Source organism: Herpailurus yagouaroundi, unplaced genomic scaffold (assembly GCF_014898765.1).
Source record: "Herpailurus yagouaroundi ecotype Mexico unplaced genomic scaffold, PumYag 166, whole genome shotgun sequence".
Taxonomy (NCBI): domain Eukaryota; kingdom Metazoa; phylum Chordata; class Mammalia; order Carnivora; family Felidae; genus Herpailurus; species Herpailurus yagouaroundi.
The window spans coordinates 13,864,207-13,875,939 of NW_024412407.1; the positions used below are offsets into that span (position 1 = coordinate 13,864,207).

At 38.4% G+C, this 11,733-nt stretch overlaps 1 protein-coding gene across 1 annotated transcript in view; it reads right to left on the bottom strand.

Moving 5' to 3' along the window:
• The window catches only part of LRRK2 (leucine rich repeat kinase 2), a 138,908-nt gene extending 127,424 nt beyond the window's left edge, over positions 1–11,484 (bottom strand). The window contains exons 1-5 of the mRNA XM_040488426.1: positions 11,224–11,484; positions 10,883–10,968; positions 5,938–6,047; positions 3,596–3,684; positions 459–593 (exon numbers count right to left, since the gene is read on the bottom strand). Coding sequence (XP_040344360.1) covers positions 459–593; positions 3,596–3,684; positions 5,938–6,047; positions 10,883–10,968; positions 11,224–11,377 — 574 coding nt within the window. The 5' untranslated portion in view covers positions 11,378–11,484. The remainder of the gene's footprint in view (positions 1–458; positions 594–3,595; positions 3,685–5,937; positions 6,048–10,882; positions 10,969–11,223) is intronic.
• Positions 11,485–11,733: the final 249 nt, after the last annotated feature.

An 11,733-nucleotide genomic window follows, 5' to 3' on the forward strand; every position in this document is an offset into this window, starting at 1 on the left:
TAGTGCCATGCCATAAAATACCTATTTGTCTTTTTCCTAAGAGGTACTTTGTAAACCTCTTGGTTCTTTATACTGAGCCTCTAGCAATTTCTAAAACCCCTGGTGATGACTCAACACCATAAATCCGAATTTAATCTGTGCTTTGGCTTCACAGTTTTATTTTTTCTTTCTTAACTCCTACGCATCCGGTTTGCAAAGAGAATCTTATGCCTTGTTAAGCAATGGAAGACAGACTACTACAATGGCATAATTTATAACCCATGAATAAAATTCATTCCACAAAACAAGCAATATTTCTTAATTAACCCCATTATGTATCCTAGACTGACAGTTCCCACTTCTTAATAAAGAATAAAATTTTACATACCTTATTATCGTAATCGCATTTTACTTTTCCCATAATAAACCCTTGCTTCTTCTATAAATATAAAAATAGAGATTTTGACATTTTTAAGTACCTCTTTCAAACAGCACACGTAAAGCTTTGCATCCAAGTTTTTGGACTTCGTCATTGGCTGAAAATGTGCGCATGGCATCAAAAATTAACAAGAAAATATCAGTCTCTTCATCCAATATCAGCAAAGTGATTTTACCTATTTGGAAAAAAAAAAAAAACATGTCCCAGATAAATAGCTGCTTTAACATTTAATGTGTTGGTTTTTACACGATGACTATAGTCTGTGGACTCTTCTTTTTGATAAACTACTTAATTCCCCCAGATGTTAGACCTATCAAACTCTATGATCTTTCTAAGTAAAATAAATTCTCAGTACACTTTACTATAATTCTATGATTCCTAGTCAATACCTGTAGGCAAGACTTCTTTCCCTCAACTCCTGAAACACATTTATATCTGCCTTTTAGACAACATCATTTGACTATTCCATGGGCACCCCCATATCTAGCCTGCTCCTGCTCCGTATCATCTTTGGTGATATGATCACCCAAGTTACCCAAGAGAGAAACTACCAACTCATCTTCCTTCTTCCATCCTCCCTCTCTCTTCTTACAGTCTACCTAAGCAAAGTAGGTAATTGGTCTACCAAAATTGGTCTACCTACCAATCAATTCATTACCAAGTCCTTCAAGTCTATCTTCTAACTATCTTAAAAATTCCCTTTGAAGTAGTCCCCCCCGGGCCCCCCCCCCCGCCTTCCTATTGTATCCAGGACCTCATCATCTCTCATTTGAAATGCAAACCCAATTGTTTAATGCTTTGCTAGGCTGAAATCCCCCCCTAACTGGCTATGCCCTGCACTGTATTTCTAAAACACAAATGTGATCCTATAAATCCCATACTAAAATCTTCTAAGGTCTTCATACTGTTCAGCCTGACAAACAAGACCCTTTACAAACTCACTTCATGAACCTCATCAGCCCCACTCATTCTATGCATTGCCTCAACCCCACACATGCTAAAGTCTTCTGCTTACCACTAAACACTTTCTTGGATATCTCTTTGCATTTGCACCTGCTGCATTGAATGCCCTTGCCCCTTCCCACACCAAACATATTCCTGCCATAATTCAAGAGATAACCACACACAGCACCCATCCTGTTAATAAACAAGTACCAGAATAGGAGTGTTAGTAGTAGTAAACACACGTCTGGCACATCACATGTCATCCACGGGTTAAAGCAGATCACTCTAACTACACATGTAAACCCACCACGACTCCATAAGGTAGGTGCGATCCCCATGTTAGAGATAAGAAGACTAAAGCACAGAAAGGTTAAGTGACCCAAAGTGACTCTGTTCAAGGTCCAACAACTAATAAGAAGCAGAGTTGGATTCCTTAGGCAATTTATGTCCATACTCCTAAGTCCTTTGAATGGGTTTGGCTACTCTCTTCTTCTCTAATGTTCCTGCAGTGGTTTCTGTCCTTTCCCTGTTGTAAGACTTTCCTCATTAAATTGAAATGATTTCTTATACTACTTTTTATGTCTTTGCCTGTCCTGTCCAATTCAGTAGCCACTAAGCACATGTGGCTTTTTAAACTAAAATTTAAATTAATTAAAAATAGATTAAATTAAAATTTAGTTTCCTACGTTTCAAGTGTTCGATAGCACGTATGGCTACTTGCCATGATACTGAAAGGTGCAACATTTCCTTCATTGCAAAAAGTTATATTAGACTCTGGTGCTGGACTGTGAACTTCTACACTGTAAGAAGGTTGCCTCATCTGCCTTAGAATTCTCTGATAGCAAGCACAACTGTAAGTGCCCAACAGCTACTAAATCAATTAACTAATAAGCCAAACAATAAAAACAATCCATAAGTTAACCTCGGATAAGTACCTGAAATGAACTTTAAAACACATTAAAAATGGTCTTACAGTGCAAAATTCTACATGTCATATGGAAAATACTAACGTAACCAGTCTTTTCAAGACCCATATAAAATTCTCTAATTGTCTGCACATTGCTGACTTCAATATATTCCAGTGTTGGGAGATTTTTCAAATTCATAAACTCTCAGTTTCCTGTCCATTGCAAAAGGAAAACAAACAAAAAAGAAAAAAAGGCTCCCAAGGATGGGTTTAAAATAAATCATGGTTAAGACTAGCTGGCACATCCCACTGTATATTGTAATAAAAGGCTGTGTTGAGGACCTTCTGGCCTCTCCGACCCCTCTCCTCTCATACTCTGAACTTCACCCTCCTTCTTCCTCTTTCTCCCATCTTGTCCTCATTACTTAACAGGGCCAGTGAGGGCATTTAAAATCTTTCCACCCAACAGGTTCAACCCTCATCATGCTTAGCATGATAGGTATCTTCCTGGGTATTTGCATGCTACTCTCTCGACCTAAAGCACCCTCCACCACTTTGAGGGGGAAAACCCCTCCCTATCATCATGATTAGCTCCCCTGTGAGCAACCTTTCTTGTCAGAACCTTATATAATACCAAGTGTCCATCACAGCAATGATCACAACTATTGCACTGAACCAAGATTCTTTGTTTTCATGTACATAATCCTCCAAGCAGAAGTGTCCTCAAGGAAAGAACCTGATATGTGGACTCAGACCCTGTTTCTACTAGTTATTGGCTGAGGCAACCTCTTTGTGTTTAAATGTCCCTCACTAGAAAACTGAGATTAATACCTATCTCAAGAGACATTCTGAGGATTACGTTTGTAAAAGCATGTGAAGTATTGTACATGTGAAGCCCGGCATCTAACATGCATTCAAGAAGTAATGTTATGTAGTTTTAAAATATTACTATTATGTCATACCCTAGAATATACAGAAAACATATAAGAAATATAATGAAGAAAGGTAATAATGACAAGGTCATGTTTAGTCAACAAGCTAACGGGAATGTGACGTGTAGGGCCAGGTTGGGGAGCAAAGCTGGGGACAGAAATTAGGTTTGGGAAAAACACATAAGGTGATGCTTAAAGCCAAAGACATCGGGTGGGATTTTTGAGGGAAAAAGTATATGCAAAAGAGATAAGATGAGAAAACAGAAACAGAAAGAATTTTGGAAGTCAGATATGTAGGTTATATTCTTATTCTTTAAAAAGACATTTGGCAAATCATTTAAAATACTTCTTTAACTTGAGTCACCATTAAAAACATACATGTGTATATATTACCTGAAGTTAGGAGGAGATCTAAGGCCTTTAGTCCAACTGTTAACAGGTTTACACTGGCATTATGAACTGTTAGCATTTTAAGAATCAGTCTGTAATTAAAAACAGAAATGAAGATAAGAGCGAATTATCATATCTAGATGTTTGCTTTTTCAGATATTGTGTTTCACTCACCTATATTTTCATTCGTCTCATTGTATTTCATTCCCTACATTGAATCTTGTGTAGTTTTACTTCCATTAAAACTGAGCCAGACTTATAACAATTAAGAGGGCAATATTATGAGTCTCAATAAAGAAGTTATACCTTTTTCCTATGAATATTCAAATTCAATTATTAATTACTTTTACTCAACTCCATATCCAAAGTATCACAAAGAATTATATACATCAAGAGATGAAGCTCATTTTTATGTGTGATATAAACTTGTGAATTACATGTTATGCATGTTGATATATTAAAATATACAGAGGTGTAATAAAGATGTTAGTTTGTACAGATAATTAACAATCCACATGAATAATTAAATCATTCATTTATACTAATTTTGAACAGGAATTAATATTTTATCATAGTGAACTCAGTATTAATCAACAATATTCAATTAGTTCAAATTCATTAAATTTCTCCCTGAGCTAATCATTTCTAAAATATACAATTTTTAGTCTATCTCTACCTACTAGTATTTAGCTTTACATCATTAGAAGAAGACAGAGCCTGGTGACATTCACCAGTTGGCAAGGTGAGAAACTGAGACACTCTGTCCCTCTATTCCCTGTCAATTCCCTTCCAACCCGCATTGCCCTGCAAGCCCCTGCACCACACCCCCACGCCTGACTTCATCTCTACACCAGATTTCTTCTTTGGTACTATAAGCCTTTGGTGGAGAAAAGTCCTTGAATATGGGGAGATTATGTTTTACAATAAAGTTTGCTGGGAATGATCTAATATGCTCCACTACAGAAAGCAGTGTGTCTACCTTGTTCACACTACTTCAGGCCTAAAGTAGGAGTGAATAAATGATGAATGGAGGGTAACTGAATAAATGAATGAATGAGTCAATGAGACTCCCTATAGGAATGTTCATGTAATTTAATTTGAACAGTCGGTTTGTACTGGAATATGACTAGATAAGTTTTCTAAAACTCCCTAAGTTATAGATTGCTAATCTTTGGGGATTTTGGAAATTCTCAACCAAACCAAGGGACATATAACATTTCAGTTACTAATTGCAGTTAAATTTTATATAATTCCACATTAAATGCCATATACTTTAGAACTGACTCATAGAATCTCAGAAATTGGTTTGGAGATGATTAGCATACAGTAAATGTGAATATGTCCTTTTCAAAACACTCTTTAGATCCTGGAAACTGAATAACAACAACACATAAAACTTCAAAGATGGAAAAACAAGCACAGATAGGGTCACCTATGAACAAACAGCTCTGATCTGTTTAGATTTGTAGCAATGGTTGATACTAACAAACAATACAAAGATGTTACATTTGTTTTGCATAAAAAAAAAAAAACGTTTTTTACAAGCTATTATGTCATTGAAAGCAATCAGTATTCACTTCTCTGTGGTAAAGAAAAGTCACATTAGTTACCCGGAACACCTAAGGTTAATGCCAGAAGACAATTTTTAAATGTCAAGGAAAAAAGCTATCCAAAAGGGATTTTCCTGGAAACACTTTTTTCTTCAGAAAATTTTTTCTTAACTAATTATGGCTAAAGAAGTGGTCTCATCCATGAAGTCATTGTGTTGCAAACTGCCGTAACCAACATAGCTGGTAAAACAGCTATCAAGATTCAGCTGCAGATGTGCTAAAAGGTAATTTCCTCTTTTTTCTTCATTTTGAAAGCTGTGGTTTAAGCTCATAAATATAGATGTATGAATATAGAGGAAGGTACTTTTTAAAGACAGTAAAGCATAAACTTTAAAATTACTATTTACAGAACTTTTCAGTACCCTTCATTTTTTTAACAACTAGTGGCTTATATCAGTTCTACAATTAAAAATTAAAATACTTCTCGGTTTGAATTCATAAGTAGTCATCAAAAATCTAAAACTTAATCAACTGCATAACTGTATCATTACATTATTAAAATAGTAATAGCACCTAAATTCTACCTCAAATACTGGCTTTCTAATTCAATTAGAGAACATACTCCTGAGTCAAAAGCTCTCTATAAATGTAAGCCATTGGTTCAGAAAAAATACTCGCATTTTAAAGGATTTTACCAGATTGGCTTGGATTACAAATACATGATATATAAAAGTTGGTGTTGTCATATGTACAGGTAAATAACAAAGTTTGTTTTTACACATCTGTCATACTTACTGGTGGATCCCAAGTATTTCCCAATCACGTCCAATATCCTGCGGTCCCATTAAGCTTTGCATTGTATTTGGACAGATTTCTATCAATTTGCATAGAAGTGACCAACCCACCTGAAAACAAGAAAATCAAATATTCACATCTTTTAAACATGCTAATGGAACAGATTCATTCTAAGTGGAACAGGTGACTACAATATTTTTAAATAATTATTTTAAAACAAAATGATATCCTAAAATGCTTACTGAGGAAAGCAAGCCATATAATTAAAATACATTTTTCTCCAAATATCATACCAAAAGTGCATACAAAAAAATAGTAAAGCGTTTCTGAATGATGAAGGAAATAGACTGTCTATTATCTAAATAAAAAGAAATGAAACACAAAAAGTAGTTTCAGAGGACATACCAAGATTATGGAAGTACAAGATTTTCAAGTCACATCTACCTGACAGTTGGTGGTAGGAAAAAAATGAAGTGGTTGAAATGGAGGATTAGAGGAAGTTGGAGATTTGATAGCAAAGTAAGTTATTAGGAAAGACTGCCTGCGCAGGTAGGGTAGCTAGAATAATTAGCAGAGAAGTAGAACTGTCTGACGGCAAGCTAATGTCTGTTACAGGAAGAAGAGAAAGGTGCTGTAAGAAAGACAGGAGGTAGAATTTATCAATGGATCCCTCTAGGTTTCTTTAGAACATCTAAATATGAGTTGATGAGATGTCGGCATCAGAAATGCCCCTAGACTTTTTCACATTTCCAAGTGAAATATGATCTTACTGATGTATTTTAAATATATCTTCTTTCAGTACGTTCACATGATACCAACTTGAATAAGCTGCTCTTTACTTCTGGAAAAATACTATTTTTTTAAATACAACTTTTTTTTAAATGCGGTATTTGAATTTCAAACAAGAGATTAAATTTAACTCATTCCACTCTATAGTCCTTTCTAAATTTAAGGAATCCTCCATTCTTTCTCCTATACTACAGAACTAGATTTGATATAGTCAAAAAAGGAAAACCCAAATAGAAAATGCATAAATATGTAGCCTCTAGAGATTTATGAAAAAATCTCTAAGTATGATGTGTGATAAATGCCGATATTATATGAATCCTGACAGTGGGATTCACTGTTGGTCAGAATTACCCAGGGAACAATACAAAATAGGAAAGGTAGGACTTGAGCCAGATTTCAAAGGAATTAGAAACCTGGGCATTCAAAAAGGGAAATGGAAGCCTCTGAAACTGATAAGCTGTAGGGAGAGTAAGGTGCTGAATGGTAAAGATAGGGCTGCGGGAGGGCTCTTGCTAGACAAAACCGGATGCATAAACGAACCCAAGTGATGCAGAGCTCAATAACAGCATGAGAATTTCTGCGCATCCAATGAGGGATAATGGCACAAGTTTGTTGTTTACAGGAATAAACAAGGTATATTTCCTAAAATAAAAATGATTCCACAAGATCTCTTTACAACATTATTTCTTAATGTTTTCTGAATTAAGCATGGATTGCTTTACTCGGCCATTACATCCTTTTACATAATGTCAAATTGCTTGAAAAGGCAGCAATTTCTGACATCTATTTTTACCTATATTTAAGTAGGACATCCTCCTCCATGTAAGCTGAAGAGACATTGACAATCCAGCTGTCATAGAAACTGGCTATTTTTGTGCTTGCGTAAAACACACTAAGAATTTTTCCCAAGTATTTAAGAAAATAACATTCGGAACAGCTTCCAGTGGAAAATAAATCACAAATCACATAGAATGCACTACTCACTTCTGTACCTGCATGACTGGCTCAAGGAGAAAACCTGTTTTGTTTTGGCTGGTGAATAAGGAGCATCAGTAATTGCTTTGCAAAAAGACTGAGGCAACTGAACCTCTAGGATTAAAGAGAATCACTGGCAGCAGAGCAGAGGTAACAGGTGACCCATTAACCTACTCAATTAAAAGCTTATCTTCCAGAGAGAAGGTTCCTATCCCATGCAGTTATAATACAATTAAATTGGTAGTTTCACTTATTGTAATTATTCCGTAAATTCCAGCATCTAATTAATGCACAATGGCAAAGAGTCTAGGGGTTAAAGGCAATTTTAGTCACTCATTTATTTTGCTCCCTTACTTCAAACGTTGAAACTGTGGATAAATACAAGTAACGTAAAATTAAGGAGCACAGAGAAATGATGAGACGCCTGTCAGAAAAAGGAAAATACAAGACAGCTAGCCTAACTACTAATTCCCTAAAGACTGTCATTTATTAAGGGGCATTAATAAAATATAAAAAAGACCTTGAAAATGCAAATTTGGAATCTGGAATATCATGTTAAATGAACTCTGGAAACAAACTTTTTTTTTAAATTTTTTTAATATTTACTTATGTTTGAGAGACAGACAGAGCCTATGTGGAGGAGGGGCAGAGAGAGAGGGGGAGACACAGAATCTGAAGCAGGCTCCAGGCTCCAAGCTGTCAGCACAGAGCCCGATGCAGGGCTTGAACTCTCGAGCTATGAGATCATGACCTGAACCAAAGTCAGACACTTAATCAACTGAGTCACCCAGGTGCCCCTGGAAACAAACTTTAATATTTACTTTTGAATTCACCTTACCTTCTTAAATTCATCATTCAGTAAGTTTCAATTCTGCACTTCCAACTAATTCAACGTAGAAAGCATTAAAGAGTATCTGTACTAATTATGCCACAAATATGAAGAAATTTGAAACAAAAAAAAACCCCACTTCCTTTTAAGTGGGGTATTAAAATATCAGTAGAGAAGGGCGCCTAGGTGGCTCAGTCAGTTAAGCGTCCAATCTCACGCAGGTGAGCAGTCATGATCTCAGGGTCTGTGAGTTCAAGCCTTGCGTCAGGCTCTGTGCTGACAACTCAGCCTGCTTCAGATTCTGTGTGTGTGTCCCTCTCTCTGCCCCTCCCCTGCTTGCTCTCTCTCTCTCTCTCTCTCTCTCTCTCAAAAATAAACATAAAAAAATGTTTAAATATCAGTAGAAAGACCTGTTTCTACATCTCTTTCATAAGACCCATGATAATTAAAATTGATAATGTAATAGTGCCTGGTTTGGCCGCGGTATTTGCAGCAAACCACTGTGTTTCTTACTTGTACAAAAAGCTTGTGAATTCAGCAGCTAGTGGACTACAAGGTGGAAAGTGAATCTGAAGATATATGAAGACTTGAGTCCTGGCTCTGTCATTAGCTTTGTGATCCTAACTGAGCTACTTAACTCTGAGGTAAAAGTGGCCAGTGAGATTTCTGAAAGGACACGGAGATTCCAGTGAGAATCACATGATGTCAAATACATAACGCATTTTGCATACTGATACACGTATGGCACTAAAACTAATAATTTCATTCCATTAAATACCAAATCAAAAGACAATTCCTTATTTCCTTGCATCCTTTGTCTCTGTTACCCATTGGACAAGGATATCAAGTGACATTCATAACTACTCCAGACAAACATGTCCAGGATTGGGCAGCTTCTAAAACAAAGAATGAAATGGTGCGTATGTTCCAGCTTCCCCTGGATTCTCAAGTTTAGCACTGTCTCCTCTGCACCCTGCAGACCAAGCCCTCCCAGGGCCCTGAGGATTCTGAGTTTCACCCAACAAGGGGACTCTATCGAGCATGGAATCCAAGGAAGACAGGCTGCCAGACAAGGCACTTTTGAACACCAAAGCAGAGGCAAGTAAGAAGGGATGATGTGGGTGGAGAGCAATGTGACTCATATTTCATGGGCAAAATTCAGACACTGGGTGCTAAATGGAACATTGTCTTTATCATGCCTCCATCTTTTCATGATTTTGTCTGCTAACAACTGAAAAGCAATAGTCAGATGGGAAATATTTCAGTTGAAGAAAAATTAAAATAACCATTTATCCCAGGTAGAAATATCCTCACAGAATGGGGCGTCTGGGTTAAGCAGTCGACTTGAGCTCAGGTCATGATCCTGGGGTCTGTGGGTTCAGGTGTCGCATCAGGCTCAGTGACAGCTCAGAGCCTGGACCCGCTTCCGATTCTGTGTCTCCCTCTCTTTTTACCCCTCACGCTCTTTCTCGCTTTCTCTCTTTCAAAATAATAAACATTAAAAAATATTTTAAAAAATAAATAAAGATAAAGGAAGTTAGGTGTATGGTTCATCCAAACCAGACATAGCTGGATGCAGAGATGAACATAAAAGATGAAGGTAGATAGACACAGATTTGGAGATCTCCAGATAATTTCTTACTTCTGTTTAACCTCTCCAGTATTAAAAAAACACTGGCTTTCTGACTACACCTTCACAGAATTCAAAGTTCAAATCTCTTTCCCTCTAGCACCCAGCAGCATGCAAATGACAAAGCTGCTTTCAGTTCTCTAAATCTCAAAATCTACAAAGGAAGTTAATACATTAGGCAATAATTTGTTTTGACTGTAAATCATCCTTAATTATCACCTCAGGACCCCCTTTTTTAAACATATTTGAGGTATTTAGCAAATTTGCCAGTTACGTCTTTTTATTAATTTAACTATTACTAAACTTTCTCACTGTTACTTATTCTCCTTTCCCAAACTATTCACTCTTGTGTCATCTCTAAGACATGCTGTACATTGGTAAAGATTCTTGGAATAATTTGATTAAATGCTGATGAACTCATCCAGCCAATAACAGAACTAAATCTCAACCCATTAGTATTTCCTGCCCACCACCAACCATGTTCTGTAGGTCTGTGGTATAAATTCATATCTACAAAACCATTAGGGGGCATTCAGTGGGCCCTTTCGCACCATTAACATTTGATAATGATTTGACAACCCTTCCTTCTTAAAGTCACAGTCAGTGGTCTGTCAAGCCAAATGTCAGAAATAACCCAGCACTTCTGGGCACATAATATTGACAGAAAAACATCTATTTCCAAAGAGAAGGGGGAATGGGCAACATGAAAACAATTCCTTTACCTGCTGCACACTAGCGACTCTCATATACAAGTCCAAGACGATCAACACAGGCACGTGGACATTTTTGCCTTGAAATAACTTGGAGGCTGGAAAAGAAGGGGGTAAGGGAAAAGAAGCAAAGTGAGGATTCACGCACCCGCTTTTGGGTCGGAAACAAAAGCGGGCGCAAGACCGTCCTGGTATTCTCAGCTCCTTTCTTGCCCTAAGGAGTAGAGAGCGTTTGTGGCTTCTCAAGAGTCCAGGTCTGTGCAGCTCCAAAGTGCGAGAGAGAAAGTTTGCAAACGAGGCAGCGCGGGGGTGGGGGATGGGGGGAAGCAAACAGTTTGCTTGCAGATGATTACCGTGGTCCGCGTACGTGAACACCAGCAAATCCTCCAGAATTTGGACCAGGGTCTCTATCTGTTTTCCTTCCTGGACATTGTTCAGCCTGACTATCAACTTCTTCAGAGTTTCCTCGTCCTCCTCCTCGCACCCCTGACAGCTACCACTGGCCATGATGCACCCTGCTCCAAGCCGACCGTCCCTCCCGCACGAAGGCCGGCGGCCCGGGCAAGGCGCAGGGGCGCCGCGGCGGCTCTCGGGGACGAGCGCAGTTCACGGCCCGCAGCCAGCGCTCCCCGCCGGCCCCATCCGCACCCGCGCCCGCCTGTTTATGAGGAAGGCGGCGGCTCCCCGCCCAGCTCTGCCCTCCCTCTCTGCAGCCCTCCTCCTCGGCTTCCTCCTCCCCCACCCAGGCCCCAAACACGAGCTCAGGGGCCTGCGCGAGGCTCGGCCGGGGTACGGCGCCCGGCAGAACCGCGGCGGGCGTGCGGGTCGCCGCCTGAGCGGGGCCCCGCCGGGGGACCGCGGCC